Source organism: Neopsephotus bourkii, unplaced genomic scaffold, assembly GCF_033783945.1.
Source record: "Neopsephotus bourkii isolate Nb327-2 ecotype Australia unplaced genomic scaffold, CSIRO-AGI_Nbou_v1 NB_1792, whole genome shotgun sequence".
Lineage (NCBI taxonomy): Eukaryota > Metazoa > Chordata > Aves > Psittaciformes > Psittacidae > Neopsephotus > Neopsephotus bourkii.
The window spans coordinates 2,906,004-2,930,356 of NW_026902266.1; the positions used below are offsets into that span (position 1 = coordinate 2,906,004).

At 44.7% G+C, this 24,353-nt stretch overlaps 1 protein-coding gene across 3 annotated transcripts in view; it reads left to right on the forward strand.

Moving 5' to 3' along the window:
* GALNT16 (polypeptide N-acetylgalactosaminyltransferase 16) overlaps nt 1–24,353 on the forward strand; it is a 75,198-nt gene that overhangs the window by 46,525 nt on the left and 4,320 nt on the right. For all 3 annotated transcript variants that reach the window (XM_061380293.1, XM_061380292.1, XM_061380294.1), the window contains exons 4-14: nt 64–131; nt 2,542–2,607; nt 3,579–3,700; nt 5,789–5,876; nt 6,601–6,685; nt 7,490–7,593; nt 11,995–12,121; nt 13,067–13,159; nt 15,190–15,273; nt 16,336–16,477; nt 17,840–17,956. In XM_061380293.1, coding sequence (XP_061236277.1) covers nt 64–131; nt 2,542–2,607; nt 3,579–3,700; nt 5,789–5,876; nt 6,601–6,685; nt 7,490–7,593; nt 11,995–12,121; nt 13,067–13,159; nt 15,190–15,273; nt 16,336–16,477; nt 17,840–17,956 — 1,096 coding nt within the window. The remainder of the gene's footprint in view (nt 1–63; nt 132–2,541; nt 2,608–3,578; nt 3,701–5,788; nt 5,877–6,600; nt 6,686–7,489; nt 7,594–11,994; nt 12,122–13,066; nt 13,160–15,189; nt 15,274–16,335; nt 16,478–17,839; nt 17,957–24,353) is intronic.

The following is a 24,353-nucleotide window of genomic DNA, read 5'->3' on the forward strand; positions in this document are numbered from 1 at the left end:
TATCAGTCCTACATTGTCGTGGCAGCTCACAAAGATTGTCTTTTTCCTCCCTGGGTCCTGCAGTGTCATGAACCGCACCCCTCCCAGCCTCATCCAGGAGATCATCTTGGTAGATGACTTTAGCTCAGATCGTAAGTATGGACCTATTTCCATTGCACTTATTTCTTACCTTCTGTTTTTCCTGGTTTTGGTTGCTCTGTTCAGTCCCCCTCTTACACAGAGATTCCCTCTTGCCTGTATGCAAGAGAAAAAGAACAGGAAGTTTTTCTGTGTTTAGTTTACATCCATGCATGGCAGAGGCCAGAGCTTCTTCACCTTTTTTTCTTTCATTGGGTCTGTCGTTTCTGTTAGCTTGGCAGTTTTGGCCAGGTTGCCAGAGATCTTTGTATAGTTTCAGTATGCATCATACTGTGAACTGTTTAGTGCAGATATGTATATAGCAATGGTGCACATGAGCACAGTGGGTAATTACAAACCGAGAGGGAGCAAGATCATGCAATGGAGCCTCCAGAAAACTGCTGCCTGTGGTTCTGCAGGCAAACTGGGGTGAGACTGCGTGCCTCTGAGATACCAGGTGTTCCTGTGGGAGGCCATGGAAGGGTAAATGCTTTTGACAGCACTATACCTTCTCCTGCAGCTTGACACAGGGATGGAGTGTCATCTGCATGAGTCCCACCAGACATGCAGACTGGAGGCTATGGACCCTTTCCATCTGTACAGTTGCTCTTGCTCCTGGCTGTTGTGTAGTAGTGGTGAGGTGGTGGGGACAGAAGACTTCTTGTTTCTATCATGATATGCGCTAGATTCAAGGACAATCTAGTTGTGTGCCACTTATAATAATTGATAATTACTCCTTCAGAACACTTTACAGATAGCTGAGAATGCCCACCTTGACCTGCTGAGGTAAGGAAGCATTGCTCTTACTAAATGCTTATGTAGCTTTGGCAAATTAAAAAATAAATAAAATCTAAAGTGGATGCTGACATTAGGGATTTCAGTTCCTGAGGGCCTAGAAGTGTGATTTGGGTAACGTCTGAGCTGTGCCCAGCTCAGTTGTTGGAGTTGGGTGTTCCTGAGCACTTCCAACAAAAAACCACAAGTGTTCCACATTTAGCACCTAAAAACCCAGTTCTCAATGGCCAAAGTTTCCAGATCAACACAGATGGATTTTTGGTACCAGAAACTCTGATTTAGGCATGTGGGAAAATAGGAAGATTTTCAAAAAGCTCCATCCCATGACAACTCTCATTTTTTCACTGGCAGCTGGATATGTGTGGATGCAGGTACTCCTCTGAGGTATCTGCATGGAGGCACTTTAGAACATATTTGAGGTCTGACACTTTGCTTTAATATCCATCTCACTCTCTCCAAAGATATGGAGAGTCTGTCAGCTCTGGCAAGTAGTTACAGTTAGAGTGATGTGTTCCATTAGAGTCATTCACCAGTCAGAGGTGAATGACTTAATACGGATTCTCATACCTGAAGTTGTGACTTGGCCAAGATGAGTGTTGCCTTCCCTTGTAGCAGATGTCCAGCAAAATCTTCATACTCTGTAATTAAGAGCACCTTCCACTTCACTTGGATGACGCAGCAACTGCCAAGGTGCCCACAAAGAACAGTTTTTCAATTGCACATATCCTTGAGAATGGAAATGCTTGTGCAGGAACATGCCAAGAGATGCAATTTGGGTAATAGGCTTTGCATTCTCCCCAGAGCACTCAGTCTGCAGGAGAATGACAGCGGGAAAGGGGGGTAGTGAGAACACGGAATAAATATGGAAGCTGGGGTGAACTTGGTGGAGTAAGGAAAAAGAGCAAGTTAGAAATCATTATTCCTATGACCTCTGCTAGGGCAGGAATAGAGAGGTGGTATTAGAGAACTAAAGACTCAGAGCTCATTGGTAAGCTGGGCCAGAGCCAGGAGCTGTTCCTTCCCATCATCTTTCCTGGGCAATGTAAATGTGGGATGCCGCAAGCTGCCAGCACAGCCCTCGGTTAGGCATCCATGTATTAAAGTAATGGTGTCTCCAAGGAAGTGGGTCACATCCCTGTGGTCTTTATCAAATAAATCCAAGCAGAAACTGCCTTCAGAATAAATGGTGGGAAATGCCCCAACGAGCTGTTGAAGGCAGAGAGCAGAGGAGATAACTTGATATGACAGGACATTCTTTTACTTAGCACTTCGGTGATTTGCAGCCCAGGCCCCTGCAGTCCCTCTGCTTTATCAGTGCTTGGTGCCACATTGCCAGCACATGTCCCATTGCTCTTGTGAAATGCTGAGTGCGGGAGGGCAAAGGCCTGGCTGCTCAGAGTATTGGGAAGCACAGGCTCAGCTGTACAAGAGGGCATCAAGCAAGTAGTGCTCTTCTGTGTGCTCTTTAGACAACAGGATTAAGGCCATTAGGCTGATTAATGTGATGTTAAGTGAAAGCAGAATTTCCCCTCCTGTGGAGAAGCAGGAGAACAGTTAATTTGAGCTCTCTGTTGAAGCCAAATAATTCATGCGTGTGTGCCAAATGTGGGTTTTTTTGCCTTTCCTAAGCTGAGGACTGCCAGCTCCTTACCAAGATCCCAAAGGTCAAGTGTCTACGAAACACCCGGCGGGAAGGTGAGTGTGGAAAGCTTTGTAAGTACACAGATTGTGCAGGTTTTCCTACGTGGCCCCGTTTGCTTGCCCGCTGCTTACATGTTGTTTCTTATGGTTACAGCTTGTTTTTTCAGTGTAAGGATTTGTTATCCTAGTTTGGAGGCTCTGTGGAGGGAGAACGTGGCTGATCAACTCTCAGGCTTCAGGGCTGTGATTTCATACTTCAAGTAATAAGAAGTGGTGTCCAGAGGCCGTGGCTAGAACAACAATTACGTTTTCGGATCTTTATAAATTTAGATGCAGATATAAATCCTGTCCTTTCAAACTCAGAGTTTAACAAGCCACCTAGGAGATGTGGAAAAAGGAAAAACAATCACATATATATCATAAAGAGTTACGGTTATGGGAAGTTATTTCTCCTTTATCTCCTATGTGCATAAATGATAACTGTGACTTTCTGAGCTGCTCTTTAGTTTGACTCACATATGCTGATTTGTGTCTAAAATCGCTGGTGCACAGCAGGCCTGGAGCAAGGATCTGGAAGGGGAGACAGGAATCACTGTTTAGTTCACAAAGAACAGCTTAGGTAGTGGAATGGCCTGTAAGAAAGTAAGGAGGCATCGGAGAGCCAAGTTGACATCTCTGACCACAGGGCAGAATAAAGGACAAACGGGAATAAAGCAGATAAACAGTAAGAAAGGCATCAGAGTAGAGCTTGGTCCTATGGAAGTGGTGAGAGAAACAGTAGGGTGCTCTAATGGGAGAGACACTGAGAAGGCAGCAACAAGGTACCAATGGGGAGGACTGGAAGGGGGTTATCATCACAGAAGGAACCAGATAGAAGCTCAGTGGCCTGGACAGAAGTGACAGGCAGTCATTGTTGTTGTGCTGCTCTTCCCCTGTGATGGCTGCACACAATATTTTCTCTGAAGGACACTCAGCTGTTTTGCTTTCTAACCTTCCTGCTCCTCTGTGTCCTTTCCTTACTGTAGGGCTGATTCGTTCTCGTGTGCGAGGAGCTGAAGTGGCTACTGCTGACATCCTCACCTTCTTGGACAGTCACTGTGAAGTCAACAGTGAGTGGCTGCAGCCGATGCTTCAAAGAGTAAAAGAGGTGAGCACCATGTCCCTCCCTGGGATGGATGGAGCTGGCCTGCCTTGTGCTGGTGGATCCTCTGCCCTCACATGCCACCAGCAGTATTGGTGAAGAGAAAGCTTGCCCAGACACTCCTCAGGCAGGCTGTTACAGAGTAAGGTACAGCCTGAGCTAGATGGGCAAGAGATCCCGGGTGGGCTTCTTTATTCGTCTGCCAGTGTGGCAGGGCAGGAGGTGCTGAGTGATGGGATGCAATGGTGAATGCTTGAACCACTGCAGTGCACCAGCGGACGACATGAGGTACTGTGCTTCCCAGTCCTGTTAACCTATACATAGGATAGCCACTTAGGCAGCACACACTGTGAAACTTTTCCATGGTTGCTATCTTCCCTCTCGCTGCTGGGCCTTCCCCTCTGCCTTGTCACTGCCAAAATCTTTCTTCCATTAATGCTTCCACTGAGCTGCCAACACATCCCACCTGCACGTAGGCAGATTCCTAGCACAGAGGAGCTGCCTGTGAGCTCAGGGATGTCCCTTTGCTGGTTCACTTGGCAAAGGATTGATGGGAGGCTCTAAGACTGAAAAGGAGACAGGAATATTGGCAGCTGTCACCCTGACTGCACTGAGGGCTGGAGGGGCAGGCATACAGTTCTGCTGTAAGAGCAGACTGAGGAGAGGTGATGGGAGTAGTCACAGCCATGCTTGCAAATGGCTGAGATTTATCCCCTCCTCTGAAAGGAAGATGCCATGGATTAATGTGCCCCAGGATAAGGGGTGGAGGCTTTAATGCCTTGTATTCATGTCTGGTTGGTGTAATATGAAGGAGTGGAAGAAGGTGAAACTTCAGGACTGAAGACTTAAAAGCTTTTGCTTTTTAATCCTGCTCAACAAATCCTCCATGTCAGAAGCCCATAAATGTTTATTTTACTACTGCTCTTTAAGTCAAGCTGCAGAAACAGCAGCATAGGGATCCCTAAGCAGAAAGGACCTCTAGTTTCTTCAGGGAAGGATCTGAGATGCAAAAGCTTGGGTGCTAACTCCAGTATTATTTAGTGAGTAGATTTCAAGTCAGGCTATTTTTGACCCACTTCCTATATTTCTGCTGTGCATCTTAATTCAGCTTTCAGTCTTATGCTACCCAGTCCTTGTGTCAGCTGGCTGGATCAATGGCTGGAGCACCAGGTGGGTGCTGGGGGGCTCAGGCTGGGCAGACATACTCCAGCTGTACAGCCACCCCAACATAGAGGGGAATAAGCTGTGACCTAGGATGTGGCATCCTGGCCAAATGTGCTACAGCAGAAGGAACCAAAGCAAAGCAGAAAGTGAAGGTTTAATAGGAAATGCACAGAGCTGGCAGCTGCCCGATAACAAGATGCTGTTTCTGGCATTGCCAGCTCTCTGTTTCATCACATATATGAGTTATCACAAGACTGTCTTTATTGCCCTGTCTCATGATGTTGAAAAATTGTTATAATCTCAACTCCTACTTACTAAAAGGACTGCAAGAGAAAATTGTAAATTTCTATACCCTTAATGGCAATAAAGTATTCCCAGTATCTTAATATTATAATGACTTTTTTGATGTGCACCATGATTCTTATGTATGGGGTCTTGATTCTTAGTACTTGTTCAGAAGATGCTTTATTAGGGGGTTAATAATTTCGAGGCTGCTTATAATTTTGTTATCATTATAATAATTTGTTAACATTTATTTATCATCACTATAATATTTTTCATTATTGATGATAATTCAAGGATGGCTGACCAGAAGGTATGCTATCAGTAGATATCAAAAGCAAACACAAAACATCTGGGACAATTATTCATGCCCTGTGACTTGGGCAGGAAATAAATAGCTGTTTCTTAGCAGCAGTCCTGGCTATTGGTGTCCTAGGCTCCATTCCCCACATCTGTGGCATGCAGCTGGCTAGTACTGCCACGTTTGGATGTCATGGTCATGGATCCCTTGCTCAGCTACCAGAACTGTACTGGAGAAGCCAGACAAAGATTTACATGTGCAGCTTTGTGTTTTCTGATCTCTTGAAGCTTTACCAGACATTCAAGGAAAACCAGACTCAGTTTTTTCCCTTTTTTTCTCCCCCTCAGGATTATACCCGGGTGGTGAGTCCGATCATTGATGTTATCAGCCTGGATAATTTTGCCTACCTGGCAGCTTCAGCAGACCTAAGGGGAGGTGGGTATAATGAGTGGCTTCTGTAAGTTAGGCCTGAGGGATAGTGCCTGAAAACTGACATTCTCTTCATCTTTCCAACAAAAGAGAGTGATGATCTTTCCTTATGGATTCTCTGTCCTCTTTTACCTGCAACTGCAACAGCCTTGCAGTTGTTCTTGTGGTCACCCACACTGACCGGTACTTTTCTTCCTCTCCTATGGCTGAGGATAGCTGCTATGCTGCTTGCCTGCTAAAGGCTACTCATTCTGTGGCTACCCTTAGCACCAATATAGTGTTAGTGACTGTGCTGTGCTCAACTATCCACCACAGGCCAACTATAAATAAACTATAATCTTGATAGATGTGATGCATACAATGATCTGCAGGCCTTTCTTTGCAGAATACATAATGTCCCACATTGAAGGAGGCTTTGATTAAAGCCTCATGACTTTGGCAGACAGGGAGGTGTTAAGACAGATTGGCCAAAATGTGATTGCATCTTACACTGACAACACCCTCGTGAAGATGTGGAGTGGAACTGAGCAGAGATTTATAATGCTAAGGGATGCCAAGACAGAAGCTGGTGAATTCTGTGTTAGGGTAGACTCTTGCCATTTTGGGTAGACTGTGAGGGAGGTCAGGAAAGCAAAGTAGGGATGGCCTGTGATGTAAAGGTGGGGACTATTGCTGAAGCTAGTAGAAAAACAATAACCAAAATCTATTTCATGTGTTTTTTGCTTCTCAGGGTTTGACTGGAGCCTTCACTTTAAGTGGGAGCAGATTCCTATAGAGCAGAAGATGTCCAGGACAGACCCAACTCAGTCTATAAGGTAGCTGACGCTGGACAGTGTGCAGTCCTCCAAATGCCTTTACTAAATCTTCACCTGCATGGCAAGGAGTGCACAGGAGTCCTTGCTGAGGACAGAATGCCACAATGTTCTCTTGATGTTGACAAACTTTTCATGTTATTTTCTGAATGTATTGAGGTGTATATCCTAATTCTGAGAGTATTACTCTCTGAATATTGTAAGAATAGCAATTATATACTATCCCAGGGTTGCAGGTGTGCCACCTCTTCAAGACACCACTTCTATATGTTGGTTTTTGTGGTCTCATTCACTCAGCAGTCTGAATGCCTCAGAAATCCCTTTGGGGGCTTTTAATTACCTCCATTTTCCACGTGAAGAATTAAGGAATGAAGCAGCTAAACACTCACCCAGCAAGTATAAAGCAGACCTGGCAACTGATTCTTGCATTTCCTCACACTGTGCATATTTGTATTAAGGCAAAGGGCGCAGCATCACTCATGTAGTGCTTGCAGGACCATGCAACAAAGGCAGGAAAGTGAGGGGGGTCTCAGAAGCCTGCTGCATGTTCAGGTCCCAGCTCTACTATTTTCCTTTTTTAAATGAGATACGATTTGTCAGGCTTGGACAAATTGCCCTCTCTCTCAAATGAAGATGGTGATGCCACATATGGCTGCGGAGCCTGTGGCGGGGAGCGTGCAGGAGGACACAGATACACCCCCTCCTCCAGGTTATCAGTTCTTGAGAAGTAGACAGGTTAAATGAGGAGTTTGCCGCATCAACATATATGTGTGATTATTTCGTATGGGCATTTGTTTTCTTTTCCAGAACCCCTGTCATAGCAGGAGGAATCTTTGTGATTGACAAGTCCTGGTTTAACCACCTGGGAAAATATGATACTCAAATGGACATTTGGGGAGGAGAAAATTTTGGTAAGTTTAGGATGTTTCAGGGGAATCACACACTAATGCAGAACCACTTCCCAGTCTTCATCACCTACCAGAACCTTCCTTTTGAGCGATCTGATCTGTATGTCAGTGTAAGGCTAGGGACATGGTCAAGTAACCCCTATGTTGGTCAGAATTGTATCGCTGTCAGCTTCAACCAAAGTGAACTGGACATAGCTTTTTGTGATGAGGGCTATCACTCTCCTACAGGCATATGCACTGGTGTTTCCACAGTATGGATAAGAAACAGAAACCTCCTGTTATTTAAATTGTTGCTTGTTTTTGGAGAGTATTCCTCCAGTCCTGCCCTTGACAGTCTGTGTTGTCTCAGCTCTGAAGTAGATGGTGACTCATATGTTCTCTTCTTACTCCTGTTCCTCTTTCCCAGGTAAGTCTGGGTTGCTCTCCCAGCTTGATAGGTCAGAAGGATATTTTTCCTTGTAAAACAAGACTTTCTATAAGTGGGATTCAGTTACAAATAGATTCCAAATGCAAATATTTAGAAGCAGGTTAGGGCATCACAAACATCTGAGGAATTCAGAGGCCCAAGGTAGTCTGTACACTGAAGTGCTGTTCTTAGAGGGCATGGTGCTTTAGCCCGTCTCCTTGCACTTAATTCCAAGCACAGGTATTCCATTTATCTTTCTTTGCCTGGTGTGAAGGGATGCTGTAACGTCACTAGGTGTTAGTGACAAAAGGAAGAAGAGTATCAAAGTTCATGGATACTTCAAGTATTCTGCGCGTTCATTTAGAAATGATGCAAGCGGAGCTGAGAGATAAAAGCCTGTTGACTGTTTTGCAGTCAACTTAAATAGACTTTTCTGTAGCTAACACTGCCCCCCAAAAAATCTGTTTTTACAACTTCCATAAATGTCACAGATTTGTAAATAAAACCCTTTAAGGAAGAATTATGTGCTGTTTCCTAGCACCTGAGGGACCAATTAGAAAGAAAGAAATAGTCAAGTAGAGGAAACTTTAGTGTCTCTGAATAGAGCTGAGAGAGCTGCCTTTTTCTGAAATCCTCTCTGAAAACAGGAATCCTTTTGGCTGATAACAGAATATCAAGGCACTTCTTTTTAAAAACAAAATATCTAATAATGAGTGGCTGTGTTCTCTGCTTTCTGAGGTCTTACTTCAGGTTATGATAATCCTGATTTTTAACAGAGATATGAAATGGGGCTGGCATTGGGATCTCAGCAGTGCTGGTAGCATCAGTTAAGCACTGTAGGCAGAAGTCAAAGGCATCCTTTACCAGCAATGAAGATCCTCTCTCCTGTGACCCTCAAACTCCTCTGCACAGCCAAATTCAGCTTTATGCTGTCAGTAGTCCTACTCCAGCTGCAGAGCCATACATTGACCATCCTGCCAGCCTCTGAGCTGCAGCTGTGTAAAAGCTGTAAAGAATGGAGAAGAATATTTCTTTATGCTTCTGGCTGTCTGCTTCTGCCCACCTGGGAGCCCAGCCTTCTTGTCTGGTGTGCATGTCAGTATCTTGATGCTAAGCAGAGCTCTCTGCCATAAGTGGCAGTAAATTACCTGCGCACCCACAGCCCTTCTTGCAGGTAAAGCTGATTAAAACCTCCACAGAATTGCTTCGTTCTCCTTCAAATTGCTCTCTCAAAGCCTGGCAGTGGCAGGGCCAGGCTGTGTGGGACTGGCTTCCCAGTTTTGCCTTGGGAGGTTTACTTGTAAATTTGTTGTCCCCTATCACTCCTATCCTGTACCTCCACTCTTCACTTAAGGAGGGCAAAGCTAAGTGCACAGTGTTGTTTCATGTGGCCTGTCCATGAGGTGCATTGCCTCACCACCACTGTGATGAGGGATGTGGGAAGGTATTTTAAAAGCAAAACAGGCTACTTTTCCTTTTTAAAGCTAACTTTTGTTCAGCTCTTCAGCATGATATGGGGCAACGAATCAACCAGTGGTTTTTACATCAGGCCTGTTGCTATTGCATGTAAGAGGGGTAGAAACCAACCTGTATTTAACAACAAAAAGTACTAATCTTTGTAGTATTCAGAATGATTAATTGACCCGTTGGGAAAAAAAAAAAGGCAGTTTTCCATATTAAACTGAAAACTAGGTTTTGTTATGAAGGAAAAATGTCGATCATGTTCTGAAACAGTAATTTTGCTACAAATTATGATTTTGAGGGGAAAGAAAGTGTTTGGATAAGGTTTGTGAATGAGGCAGGAGGGTGGTTCTGACTAATTTGGGTGGGTGAGATGGGCCACTCCCTGCCCACAAAGGCTACTTTTTAATCACCTTCTTCTTTGACACTTTTTTCCATGAGGAAACAGGATAATCATCACGATCATCATCATGATAGGAGAGTGTCTGGCTAGGGCACAGAGCCCAACAAGCTCTGCACATACTGCAGATACACAGAAATGATCCAGCCGCTATTACCAGATGCTTAAATGTCCTTCCAGCTGGGTGTGAGCTGATAAACCCCTTTTTTTTCCACTGTGATGGGGAAAAGCCACAGTGATTAAGTCATTTAAAGCACATATGCACTAGGTCATGTCCTGGAAAACACATAGCAAGAAGCTCTCCTATGCTTTCCATCAGCAGATAGATGAAAGTCCTTAATAAGCTATGTTTGATCTCCGTTTTCTCTTCTGTGCCCAAACTGTGCATTCTTTTGCCCCTTCTTTAAAGATTTTCATCATTTGCAAACCTGGACATGTGATCTCTCTGTGTGCCTAAGATGCCAACATGGCATGAGGAATCCTCCCTTGAGAAATGGACTCACTTTAAGTTACCCATGCTAGACTGAGAGTTTTGTTTTTGTTTTAGGCTGGAGTGAGTCAGAACCTCATTCCAGGAGAGCAGATGCCAGCTGGACACACTACCAGACAGAAACTCATATCTTGGCCTTTTTTTGTTGTTTTTAAAGCCCTTCCTCTCTCAGAAGCTTGAACTCTCTGTTGAGAAGAGGCTGAAAATAATAAGCTCTAGGAAAGAGTCAGAAAGAGACTGACTAGTAAGAGCTAGTAAGAAATGACACAAAATAGTGTAATAAAATGGGTTTTTTACTTAGAAGCTATTTTAAATACACCATCTTCCCCCCCCCCCCAAAAAAAAAAGAAAAATTGCACTGTTTAAACAACCTTTCCCAAGAGCTAGAGAGGAAGGCTATGGGGAAAGCAGAAAGTTGGGAAGATGTGAGTGTGTGAACAAGCTTTGAAATAGTCATTAGAGCTGGATGCATAATTTCTTTTTAATTTCAAAACATCAGAGCCCCATAATTCAGGCATTACTGGAGGGAGATCCCAAAGGAGTGAAGTTTTTGAAGTAATCAGTTTACACAATCTGAAACCATTTTGGTAAGGACTAGCAAACTACACAGCTAATTTTCATTTTCCTTCTTCTTTCTTCTCTTCTCACCACCACATGAAACACAAAGTGGAAAGCCCCTCCGGTGTGGCAGTGATTAAACTTGCAAGGACAGAGTGTAAGCTTGAGTGAGGTCACATGTCTTCTGTGATGCAAATAAGCGCCTGTACATCAAAGTTCTTCTAATCCTTTAACAAAACCTTACATTTAGCTTCAGGACCAGCTGGATTTCTTCAAGTAGCAGGGTTCTCTCTGTATTTATTTTTATAGTCACACTATTATTAGAGTGATTTCTGCTCTTAGCTCCCCCAGGAGAGTCGACTGGTGACAAACTATAACCCAGTCATCCCCTTTATTTTGGGTTGAGGTTTTTTTGATGGTGTTTTTGTTTGATTGATTGATTTTTTGTTTTGTTTTGGTTTTGTGTTGTTTGGGTTTTGTGTTTTTTTTTTTGTATGGTTTTGTTTTTTAAATAAGAAACAAGCAGGACAAGAAAAAGCTACTGTAGGGTGGATAACATGGAGGTATGAGGGAAAGGACTCTGCTCTAGGCATTGTCTCACTGCCTGTGCCCTGATCTCATTCTCATCTTTCTCCTTGACTTCTAAACTATTTTTCCTTCTCGCATGATTTGCTTTACACAGGAAGTTCTTCCTTTTTTTCTTCCATCCACATGCAGGGCTGGAGAGTTACAGAAGTCCAAAACAAGGTGGGTGTGGGGGTGATCTCAGTGTGTTGTCAAATGCCATCTTGAAGGCCTGACAGCAACCACAAGGACCTGGTCAAAGGGTCTCACTGAAATGCCCAGGGGACCAAATTGAAGAGTGGGACTGGAGAAGGCTAGGAAGTGTCTGAGCCACAAGGGTTGCCTCCATTTGAACAGTGGAAGGATTATTTTTCCCATTCTCACCATGCCATTGCTTTTCTTGTTTTTGCTGTTGGAGGCAATACATCTAGATCAGAGGGGCAAGGTTTTCAGGCACGCTACTGAATTGCTCTTCTTGGAAATGCTGCCCATCTCCAGCTGTGTGACTCTTGGGATCTCTTCCAGAGCTATCCTTCCGAGTGTGGATGTGCGGTGGCAGCTTGGAGATTGTTCCCTGCAGTCGAGTGGGACACGTGTTCAGGAAGCGTCATCCCTATGACTTCCCAGAGGGAAATGCACTGACTTACATCAAGTAGGTGTTGGGTAGTTCCTGGTAGCAGTCAGGTCATCCTAATGTTGGTCATGTCTAAATAAGCCTGAGTTCTGTGTTGTCTTTCTGCCTGATGACAGAGGAGAACAGCTCATGGCTGAGCATCTCAAGGGAATCATGACTTGCTGTTCCCTGTGAACAAAGCCTGTTCCCTTCTCTGTTGTTTGTATTAGTGCATCTGGCTCTTCCTCAGCCTGCAATGGAGGTGGGGGAGCAGTAGCTCAGAGAGAGAACCTGGCCATTTGTAGATATTGCCCTATGACATGTCCCTGTGTATCAGCTGTCATCTCTGTTGTCTCTGAGGTGCTTTTGGGCCCAGAGATCTTACTGATCCACATGTGCTCTGAGGCAAGCCCTAAGGACAACTTCCACTGCAGGATAGGTGGGAAAAGAAAAAAGATGAGACAAAGTGCTTCAGAATGAGAGCAGCTGAGCACTGGTGTAGGGCCCTAGAAAGGTGGTGAAATCTGCAATCTTGGAGATTTCAAAAGCTGACCTGACAAGACCCTGAACAACCTGAATTTAGTCTGCTTTGGGCAGGAGGCTGGACCAAGTGATACCTAAAGGTGCTTTCCAAGCTGAGTTATTCCACAGCATTATGCTAATCTGAGGAAAAGGATACTGTAAAGCAGGGCGATGGTGACCCTCGCTCCAGGTGTCTCTGCAGAGGAAGTATGTGTGAAAAAAAACATGGCAAACTATGACTTAAATTTTTAACTTCTGAAATGAAGCAGCCTTCCTTGCAAGGCTTTGTGGACTTAACACATTCAGCCTATATCCATCCGTGCTGCCTGCTGGTTTTCCTGTGGGACTGTCCCACTCTCCCTCCTGACAGACAGGGCTTGGTTCTGCCCACCCAGTGCTTGCTCGCAGGGAGGACAGGATCTCCAGCAGAACTCAGCAGAGCATCTCCTCATCCCCATGCAGGAACACCAAGCGCACGGCAGAGGTGTGGATGGATGAATACAAGCAGTACTACTATGAGGCTCGGCCATCTGCCATCGGGAAATCATTTGGAAGGTAAGCTGCCCTCAAATCTTGGTTGGAGGGCTCTGGTAAGCCCCACTGCTATCAAGAAATAATGTTTGGATCTTCTCTGGGGCTAAGTGTTGGGAATAGAGATGCTCTGGATGGCTAGATTGCCAGGGAGGTTGCAGCTTGAGTGTCTGGCTAACAAGGTTTACTTCTAATTCCCTTTATTTCCCCCCCATTGATCCTGCATAAGTCCTTTGTTAGCAGAAGGCCGAAGGGATCTGTAATGAAATTATAAGGCCAGACATTTTAAGTAGATAGACAAGAATATTTTCTAACACAGCATGCAGCTGCCCTGAAAATGTGAGCTATGCAGTTACTGGAGCTTGATCCAAAGTTCCCGTGCAGACGCAGAGCCCCAAGGCAAGCATGGCTAGCTGGAACATGGGGCATGTTGCACTTGGCACACTCCCCTCTTTCCTGATGGGTGGTTTGTAGGGCAGGAGAGAACATGGCCCATGGTGGGACATCTCATTTAAGAACTCAATCTGGTTGTGACTTGTCTTCATCACCTTCTGAATCCACTTCTGTATAGAACTGTGCTCCTTACAGCACCTTCACTATAGCTGCCTCCAGGCCATGTGGGATTTGCTGTTATGGGCTTAAGCATTCTTTGTGACATTCTTTGTATTAATCAGCGATTGACACCAAGACCTGGGATGAGGAGAAAGCTTGCCCTCTGTGCTAACAAACCCCTATGTCTCCTGAATCAATGTAAAGTCCCAGAAGTGGTCTGTATCTGTGGGTTCTATCTGTCAATGAGTAAGTGACTCTTTTATCAGTGTAAGGACTTGGCAAATGTGGTTGTATCTCAAATGTGTAGCTATGTGCACTGGGTAATGATGCATCTCCTACTTATTTGATGACAAGCAGGTTTGATCTGACCTACACACTTTTTTGTTGTACATTGTGCTTTATTATCATGATGCATTACATATTTTTGTACAAATAGCTTTGCCTACTTCATTTATCTGTCCTTGAGCTGACTGCAGCAGCTGGACTGGGGCCAAAATACAAGTAACCCTGCTGCTTATGAAGGAAATATTGCAGATTGGACATGGATATATAGCTCATGTGTTTTAGGGCTAAAACCTGAAGATATATTTCACACAGACAGCAGTAACAGCCCTATGAACCTGCACTAAATCTAGATTTTAGAAATCAGATGCCTGACACCATCACTGTCAACTGTGCCTAAAATGGACTCTCCTTCTCCACGATTTTTATGAGAGTATAGGATCTAAGAACATTCTTATGAGGTACAGGCAGTACAGTGGCCTCTCTGGGCTGAGGATGACAAGGAGCATGGGTACAGTTGAAAGTCCTTCCCAACACACAAATGTAGTGTTATAGTTTGAAGAGGAGAGTCCCTAGTGTCACTGCTCAGTAAGACAGCTTGTGGGAAGCTGTCTTTGTCAGCCAACTAAAGCCAAGCAAATCAGCAATGGGAGGGCTGCTGCAGCAGACAGTTACTGACATGTTGAGTTAATTTCCATTTATACTCCTCCCTTTTCCCAAAACTACTTAGGAGCAAGTAATGATGTTCTTTACGTCTGAAACCCAGCCTGAGCCTAGAGCTGCTGCCATGACCTAGAGATGTGTTCTAGCATACACAGACAAACCGTTGGTATATACCTGAGCACAGACACTTTCTATGCCTTTTCAGGAACTGATTGCTGTGCAAGTTTCATGGTATACCTGCCACTCAGAGGCAGAAATGCTTTCCTGGTCCTACAGTGGTTTTCTAGGACCTGGGGCCTACCATCATTCTAAGCCAATGGAAGTGCAAGAATTGTTCTCTGAAGGTGTTTGTCTTCCATTTCTATTTCCTGCCATTTGCCTCTCTCCTCCTTTTCACCTCAGGTCACTGGTAGTGCTCTGAACCCAGCAACAACAACGTGGGAGGATGAGTAATGGGAAAAAGTTGTATAGTCTCCCTCAAACCTCCTGGCCAATCTTCATTGTTCCCCTCCCTCGTGTTCACTACCTTATCCTCAACAACCTGCCTGTGTTTCCAGTGTTGCAGACCGAGTGGAGCAGCGTCGCAAACTGAACTGTAAATCCTTCCAGTGGTATCTGGAGAACGTCTACCCAGAGCTCAAGTGAGTCACTTCTCTGCTTGTAGAAACCTCTGAAGGAGCTGGGAGGTGGGTCACAATGAGAAGATGAGCCTTGGTGGCAGCAGGCAAAAGAGAGACTTATGCTTGGAAAAGGTTTTCATCTATTGTTCCTTTTGGTGAGAAACCTGTGATTTTATGGCTTGTACCATCACAACAACTCTGCAAAAGGTTTGTTGACCCTTACTACTGGGAGCCCTCTGCTCTGCCCCACACAGCTGTCCCCCAAAGATGTGCAACAGTGGTGTTTTCAGAGGCATGGAGTATAGACGAGTACCAGAGCACTGCATCCCTCACAGATAAGGCTTGGTCTCTGCTTTTTGAGTGCTCTGCCTGGAGGTAGTTGAGCCAAGTAGAGCTGGACAGCCTCAGTGCAGAGGTGCAGGTGGTTCAGAGAACACCATGGTGAATACCAGAACCAGCTGGGCTTCCCGTGCCCCAGGTCAGGATGCAGTAGTGTTGTGTCATTGCTCTGCTGGGAGGTAGCCTGGGTAGAGCTGTGTTGTTAGCACTTGCTAGTTAACCCACCCTGTGAATGCATCTTTACCTCTCAGTCTGTAGCTAACACACCCTGGCAATGCATCTTTACATCTCGGTCTGTAGCGAACATGGGTTGAGGCTAAAACATTCAGCTGTAGCCTGGCCTAGACAGATCTTTCCTCTATTGCTACCAGTGAGATAGTGAATATGTGCTAGCAGTGGGGGAGGAAGACTCTAGAAGGAAGCCGAAACAGGATAAAGCAGTGTGGATATGGCTTTTTACTGGCAATGGCCTCTGTCAGAAGAGACATCACACTAAATTGCTTGGGGTATACCTAAAGATCCTGTTATGCTTTTTAAAACAAAATGGTACCAGCCCTTTGACCAAGTTGTCCTTTGACTTTTGCCTCCTCCAGACATTTCCAGGGGACAGTTTAATGTAGTTCATTTTCTGTCAACTAAAGGGGACTGTGTTTCAGTCAGGGGCGAGACACTCCCTTCTAAATGTGAAAGTGCTTTGGACCTTTCTGTTTATGAAGTGCCATGCAACTGTCATTTTACTTCAAGGATTCCTGAAAAGGAGTTAATTCCAGGAATAATTAAACAAGGAGGAAACTGCCTGGAGTCTTGGGCACAGGATACCACAGGAAATATGTTGGCTGGCATGGGAAACTGCAAAGGGACAGTGAACAATCCACCTGTCTCTCAGGTAAGGCAGGCTTCAGTTTGGTGTTTTGCTGCTGCTTCTGATCTTTTTATTACCTGGGAATGAAAAGGCATCTCTGGCCTTGGTGGGTTCATGCAGAGGTGAATGAAGGAAGAATTTGAACCTGTTAGTTCAATTAGTTCAATAGTAATAAACTTGTTATATTAATAGTAAGCAGAAAAAGAAATAGTGCACGACTCTGAGCTCTTCTGGCTCAACAGGTCCAGCAGTCAGGCTTAGAATAGGAAGGTTTTCATCACTCAAAGGCAAAAGGTAGCACTTGAATACTCAGGGGCGTCACTAGTCTGTTCAGTAGGCATGCAACCAGGGCTGGAGTCATGTAGCTGTTCCCACTCAGAAGGTTGCTTGGGTGTGCACTGCTTCATCATACAACCCATGAGAAAGGGTCCCGGGGTATGGCTAGTACCCTGGCACATGGGGAAGAGATTTTCCCAGGATCAGAATCTTTTCCTGGACTATCAGTTCAGCTGTAGCTGCAGATGGATGGAATTATGCTGTTTTACAGATGTGTTTCAGTATAAAGCCCAAATAGAGGTCGAATAACCAAGACCCCACGTGCAGTAATTTGGTGCAGCTCTCCTAACTGCAGTGGAGCTGTGCTGGTTTCTATCAGCTGAAGATCGGCACTCAGCCTCTTTTGTTGACTGAAAGCAGCAGGGAAGCAGCTTGAGAAAGTTAAAGGTCACAGTAGGATATCTCCTGCCAGAAAATACATATTCCCGTCTGTTAACTGTTGGAAACTAGTTTGCAGCCGGATTCAATATGCCATTCAATCTGACTCGTTCTATGCCATTACCGTTTGAAACCTCTGAGACTTATTGCATTTTTTATTTCTTCCTTGGGGAAAGTATAATATTATTGGTTGATAGGGTTGGGTATCCATCTAGTGAGAGGAGGGAAAAATGAAGTGGTTTGTGCTTTGTGTGTGCCAGTGATATATATTAGCCCATGGATACGCTTGCACATGTTTTGCTTTGCGTGATAATCTGCAGGTCCCAGATACCTGTTACAGAGCATGTCTCCTATGTAAAATATGCAGAAGCAGTTGCACATCATGTAAATCTGGCTCAGAGTCCTCCCTGCTTTGTAGGTGGGGAGTTGCATGGGGTCCGAGGTTAATCAGGCAGCTCAGGTGGTCATGAGAGCCAGCTGCAGGCTTTGAAATAGTCATGATGCACAAAGCCTGAGCATAAACTTCTGATCAGGTGAAGACTGCTGCTGGGGTCTTTGGTGAGAGCTGAACAAAGGATACAGGTTTTGAAATATCTGATAGATCATGCTTTTCCTTCCCCATCTGATCACCGTTATGATCCTAATAGAACCTTTCTTTTTCTTATGCCAAAGGAGTGGGTGTTCAGTGACCCTTTAATTAGACAGCAGGACAAGTGTCTTTCCATTACCTCCTTCTCTACTGGCTCTCAAATCACATTGGAAGCCTGCAATCAAAAAGATGGCAGACAGGTATGTAACTGCACCGGTTTTTAATCCCTTCACCAGTGTCCCTACATCAGTGTAGCCTGCAGGGGCAAACCTGGTACTATCAAAGTATATAAAAGTCCCTTCTAAATTCTGCATCTCCCTCTTCGGTGTCTTTTATAAGCTCAAATGTATGAGATTGCCTATAAACTCAGATGTATGAGATTCCCTGGTACCAAAGTGGGGAGCACAGATCATATTAGTGTATGGATGTCTGCTCTGCTTGGGCCCTCAGCAGCATGGGAAGCTCCAGCTCAGTTGCACCCCACCCTCACTCTTGGGTACATTTATGTTCAGCCAGACTGATGTATGGATGAACCACAGCATCAGAGATAGGTAGATAAGAAGCAAATGCTTTGAAATACCCAAAGGAAGGGTGATGTGTGCTATCATCTGTTTACTTATTTAGAAGTGAGAGAAATGTGTTCTTTGTGCTGTCTTTGGGCATGTGAACAGGCATTTAAAACTGAACATGTGTAACTCACGTGAGAAATACTGACTGACAGAGCACCTTATATTCCAGCCTAACTGCTCCCTGAGGGAAAATACACAGCAGCAGTCATCCCAACAAAATGCAGTTCTGTGACTCTTATCCTGTTTCCAAGATGGCCATCCCTGGTCTATCAGGACAGATCAGTGATTTTTGCCTTACAGCACTAGGTAGGAGATGGCCTTTGTGATGGCCAGGATGACCTCACAGAGATGTGATGTGCCTTTTGGTCAGAATTGGGCAAAACCCAACAAGTGACAACACAGCACTAGCAGACAGTGGACTGGGCTTGTTTCATCCCTAGCTCCTGTGCTTCCCTCTACATCAAGAGAGAGCACTTTTTCTGTCACCTGAGGCTACGCTGACTCTGTGTTTTCTGATACATCTATTGTTTTGATAACCCAAAAGTAGAAGACTACTCAGCCTGTTGCCAGTCCTCAGCAGCATCCTCTTTTGTCAGTACTTCTTAATGCTACAGGAATCTCTGAATTCAGTTCTTTCTGAAAGAAAGCACTGAAATCCACTCTTGCCCATTTATGGAAAGGCTGTGTAGTCATTCCTCTGGAGAGCTGGTTAATGCAGAAATGTCTTGAAGAGTTGTCACCATGAGCACGCTGGGAAAACTCTTGAGTTTGGATTAGCTTTGCAAGGATATCCCAAGTGGGCTGTGCTTGCCTGCTCTCTTTTCTTGTTGGCAATCACTCACCCCCTTGCTGTGTAATTAGGTCACTTAGCCTCCCTTTCGGTGCCTTGCAGCGTTTTCCTCCCTGGCAGCAGAGGACTTCAGCAGCTGCCAAAAGCAGCTGTCTTTCCCCACGTCCCCTCTCATGGAAGTACTAGAGTCCCCTGAAGGGGGGTGGAGTCCAAGCACTATTAGCCAGAAGAGCGATTAATCCACACTTACACAAGCAGGCTTGTTCTCCTGCTGGAATAGGATTTATTGAGCCTTGATACATTGATTATATACAGGCTCATTATAAAGACATGCACACACGCTTAAGGATGTGAGCTGTTGTTTTCCATTACCTTACGTGAACAAACTGCACTTAAATCAAGGACTTGACCTAGCAGACGATTTAGCCAGCTGACTGTAAGCAAAGATTTAGTTTAAGCATTTCCAATAATTACAGACTGACTTTAATCACAGCTGCCATTCCAAACTGCCCTGTGGCTGAAAGGGTGAGGTGGGAGAAGTGCATTGGAATTTTTCTTCTAATTTGGGTTGAAATGCTCTGATATGTTGTTTTTTTTTTCTGGAAGTCCCACACTGCCATTTCAGATTTCTACTTATAAAGCCTGTTCTACTCTCAATGCTTAAGTTTGTTGTGATCTTAGGGAATGCTGTTATGGTCCCTCCCTTCTGTAAACACAACAGTAATTGTTAATACTGAAATGGGATTTTAATCAGCTTAAAGTTTGTCATCTTTGCAAACTATCCTATTCTCTCTCCTCCTGATATCCAAGGGGTTGACTTTCAAGGAGACATCCACTGCTGTAGACACTTCATAGTGTGAAATGAAAGAGAGAAGTTGGAGGGAGTAAATTCCTCAGTTACCCTGCAACTTGCCTGTCTCCCTGTAGGTACTCACAGCCCAAAGTGTTTTCAAACTATGCACGAGTGTAGCCACTCCTCAGTTCAAGTGGGCTTCTCAGAGTCAGAGGAGGGGAGTTGAGCTACTTCAGAGAAGTGGAGGTGACAAGCAAGAGCCCTGAGTAGGTAATCTGAGGGGAAGGGAAGCCTGGCAACGTGCATCACACATACAGTACCCTAAGAGGAGATGGTGACAAGATGAAAGCCCAGCTTTGAGCATCTCTGGGGTCACTGTCATCAGAGGTCTGTGAGGGGAGACATTTGGATCTAGATTTCACATCTATGTCTGAGTGATGTAAAAGCAAGATTCCTGACAAAAGATGGGGCACATGATGGCTTTGTTCTTCAGTGTCACCAGAGTAGGTGGGTTAGATCTTCATGACAGCACCATACAGCTCCTAAAGTTGCTTTCTGCTTTCAAACATACCGAATCCATGCACGTGCTACAAAGCTGTTTTGTATTACGCATGTCCACAGGGCAGATAATTTTGTTGTTACTTTTGAGTACTAACTACAGTCCATGTATGTAATAGTCTAGAGGAGGCTTTCAAGTATTATGAGCTTTATCTGGAGTATTGCCTCAAAATAAGTCTAAAACTTTGCAAGCAGGAAGATACAAAAGAGCAGTCAAAATGTAGATAACTTTTGGTTCTGCCAGACTATTCTCCCTTGGGTTGAAAGGAACCAGGAGCAAAATTTATTTGGCACCATGATCCCCTTGATCATTCAACAGCAACAGCTGGCACTGCTAGCAGAAGACCAGCCAAGAGCTATTCTATCTAATCACAACTAGATTTCAAAACAGATGGATGTTATCCATAATGTTATTTGGAGAATAGCATTTTTTAGTTGAATGCACAATGAATTATTGCCTTCAGCTTTGGTTTTGGCTCTGACTGACAGTGGGAGTGGTGTTTTAATTTTTATTATAATGAGGACAAATAGCAGGCAAAGTGAGAGTCAGACACTTAAACAAGAGAATGGAAATGAGAAACATCGGTACAGTACTTCCCAACAGAATAAGAAACATGCTGAGAAATCCTATTAAACAGCCATACTTCATTAATGTGCTGAAGGAAGGAATGTGGCCCCAGCCTGAAAATGAGGACATCAAGTTTTCTTGTGAAACAAACAGTATTTGAACTCCTGTGTGCCTTTGGATGTGATTGGGGAATTTTTTTCCACCTTGCTTCTCAGTGTATCCTATTACCCAAAATGCAGAGAAACGCAGCTTCATATAGACTATCAGAAAAGAGAAGTGAAAATATGGCTGTTCTGGAAGCACCTGAATCAGCGTCTTCATGGTAATAAGTAGGTAAACCAATACTGGCATTATGCCATAGCTTGAAAGCAATTTTCAGGAGACGTGCATTTCCCTCAATTGTGGTTTCTAGTTTTACAAAGTGAGGTGCTCAAAGGGAGACAGTACTTGCTGGATGCTGGGGTAAGCTTTTCCATGCTCTGTCTGCTCCTCTGTTTAAATTTTAGTGTTTGTCATCTTCAGCACTAGATTCAGGCTGCCCGTGGCTTTGCAAATACATTCAATTCCAAACTGCAGCATCCTTGGCTATTCCAGTTATCAGGTCTCCTTACATTTCTGTGTGAAGCTTCTCAGTCCTAATCAACAAAATTTGCTCTTCTCAGCTGTGTTTCGTGAGCTTGACCAACAGTTAATTGCATTATCCCTATCTGCACAAGAAAGGGAAAACAAGGAGGATTTTCAAGCCAAAATTTTTCAGATTGTACAGTGCTTATATCTCCCAAAAGCTTTCATTCCAAGTGCAGGCCAGTCATAATGTCTGGGTGTAGCAGAGGAGGGGACTGCCTGAAATGTTTGGTTGTGTATGCAGGAAATGTCTTCTCTGTCTGTTTGTTTTTCCTAAAGATGGGCATCAACACTGTCATTCAAAAATTAGCTGTCCAGGTTCTCCTTGTGGTCTGTGGAGAAACCTGGACCCTCCCAGAAGATGCCTGTACCTTGGACCCTTCCATAACTATGTCACCAGGTGACTAGTTTAGACTAAGTTGTCCAGCTCTGAGGTGGGTGACAATGGCAGATGAGCATCCAATGTCTAGTTTCCACGCATTCCTACTGCTCGCCATCCTCAAGGGTCTGAGATATGATATGTCCCTGCAGGGCTAGGTGTTGGGCTGTCCTTGGTAATCCTGTGGTCAGTCAGGCAGCGGGGTCTAGTGAAAGGTTTAGGTGAAGTCAGGGGAGTTGCTCTGTTATCTCACAGAGGGCAGCAAAGCACAATTTCTGACCAGAAAGGGAATCCAGCATTCTGAAAATACCACTTTCATGTCAGATGAGGAACTCTACTTTGCCTTTTACTGTCAGTATGCTTTATAATAGCTTCATGTACTGCACCTTCCTGCAGCCCGGATGAGCCTTATATTCATCTTCCTGTCATGTCTCAGTGTTCCTCCTCCCCCTTTCCCATCTTTGACCAACTTTCTTTTGAACATAGGGGTATGGGATGACTTGAAATGCTGGGCTTTCCAGTGGTGTGATTCACTGAGAAGTGGATTGATTTGATATACTTTGTTAGCAGCAGCAGCAAACATGCTCTGGTGAGTGCTTGCAGGTGTCCTGCTGTGTCTCTTGCTGTTGACTCTCCCTACAAACATCACAGAGGATACCTGCTTAGCATGAAAAGATCATATGGCAGCAGGTCTCTGATCTGATTCCTCTGATCTTGAGGAATAACATGAGCAAGCCTTCCAGTGGTGCTAATATTCTCCTGAAGATCCATGGGGAAGAAAACCAGTGTCTCTGAGTAATTGCCTTTGCCCTCTATCTCAAATCTTGTAACAGCATACTCCTTTGCAGCAAGGTCTTCTGGTCAGCTATAGGGTGTATGGGACAGTTGGTTGGCAGGCGTTTTCTAGCACATGCGCAGGGGAAGGTGAAGGAGAAGGCTGGGAATTCACAAGTACACAGAGGCAGGGAGAGTGTGGAAAGCAAGGAAGAGTTTTCCTTTGCACAGCAGGAGACGGTCAAGAGGCTCTTCATGGAGGTGTCTATGATCCTGGGAAACAGTGGTGGGGAGGTCATTGCGCAGAGATTGTGCCAGCTAGGCAGACTGCACTGCTTTCCAGAGGAGAAGACCTCCTGCTTTCCCCTCCATCCTTACAGCTTCTGCTTTATGGTATTAACTCTTCCTCAGCTCTTTGGGGGGAGATTTCTGCCAGATGAGAGCCAGATGGCTCTGGGATCTGTGTAGGCAGGGGGTTGCAGCAGCTGGTGAGGGCACTGCAGTGCACAGATTGCATTGTATCTTCCTCTCAATCCTCTTTACATTCCTTTGCTCCTTTGCCTATTAAACCCAGCTTCTTGCTGCACAAACAGCTCTCCTTCAGTGGTATCCTGTCAGATAGGGCTAGCAGTGCTGGCAAAGTGATCCTGCTGTTGATACTTAGTCTTGAAAGAATATGTGATACAGGAGCAACACATTACTCTGGGCTTTGCAACTGCCTTTGACCTCTAAGAAACATGACCAGCACACAGATTTGGAGAAGAGCTGCCAGCAATAGCTGAACATTACTGGGTATCTTAAACCACACAGCATGTGGCAATCTGTTTGCCACGTTACCCAAGAATTAAAATGTGTGTAGGTTTTGACATTGCCTGGATATTGCAGGATTTTTTCCCCCTTTGTATATAAGTTCTTCAACAGCCTTGAGGTACATCAGCGTTGTCAAGCTCTTTCTTAATCAGCTCCATGGGTTAGCCAAAACATCTTCATAATATTCCTAAGCTGTTTACTGACTGAGGGCTCAGACCCTGATCCTAGCTGAGTCATCTATGTGACTGGAAAGAGCGCTGGGACAATCTCTGGAGCCTGGAACACTCAATCCAATGACCTGCTGATTTCGGCTGCACTGGAGGGAAACAGCCCAGCCTCACCTGAGAGATCCCAAGTCTACAGATCCATTTCTGCTTTTTTTTCTCTTCACTGTCAGCCGCAGTGGTCCAAGTTCTTTCCAGCAGCGATGGAAGCTACAGCCCTTTCCCAGCAGAATTTGCAATTCAAGGTTAGGACATATGTTTTGTCCTACAAAGCAGCATGACCGAAGTGGACCTTCAGGAAAGGGTTGCATGTGGAGCCAGGTGGATATGCTCTGAGGGGAGCAGACCCAGAGGACAGCACTGCAGAAAGCAGAGCACTGGGTTCAGAAAAGCTGTCAAATGGACAGTTATAAACTGAAATGTTGGCAAGGCAGATAAGATTATGAAGAAGAGCCAGCTAAAAAGAGTACAGAGCTATGAAGAGATTTCAGTGTAGGGCTGATAAAAA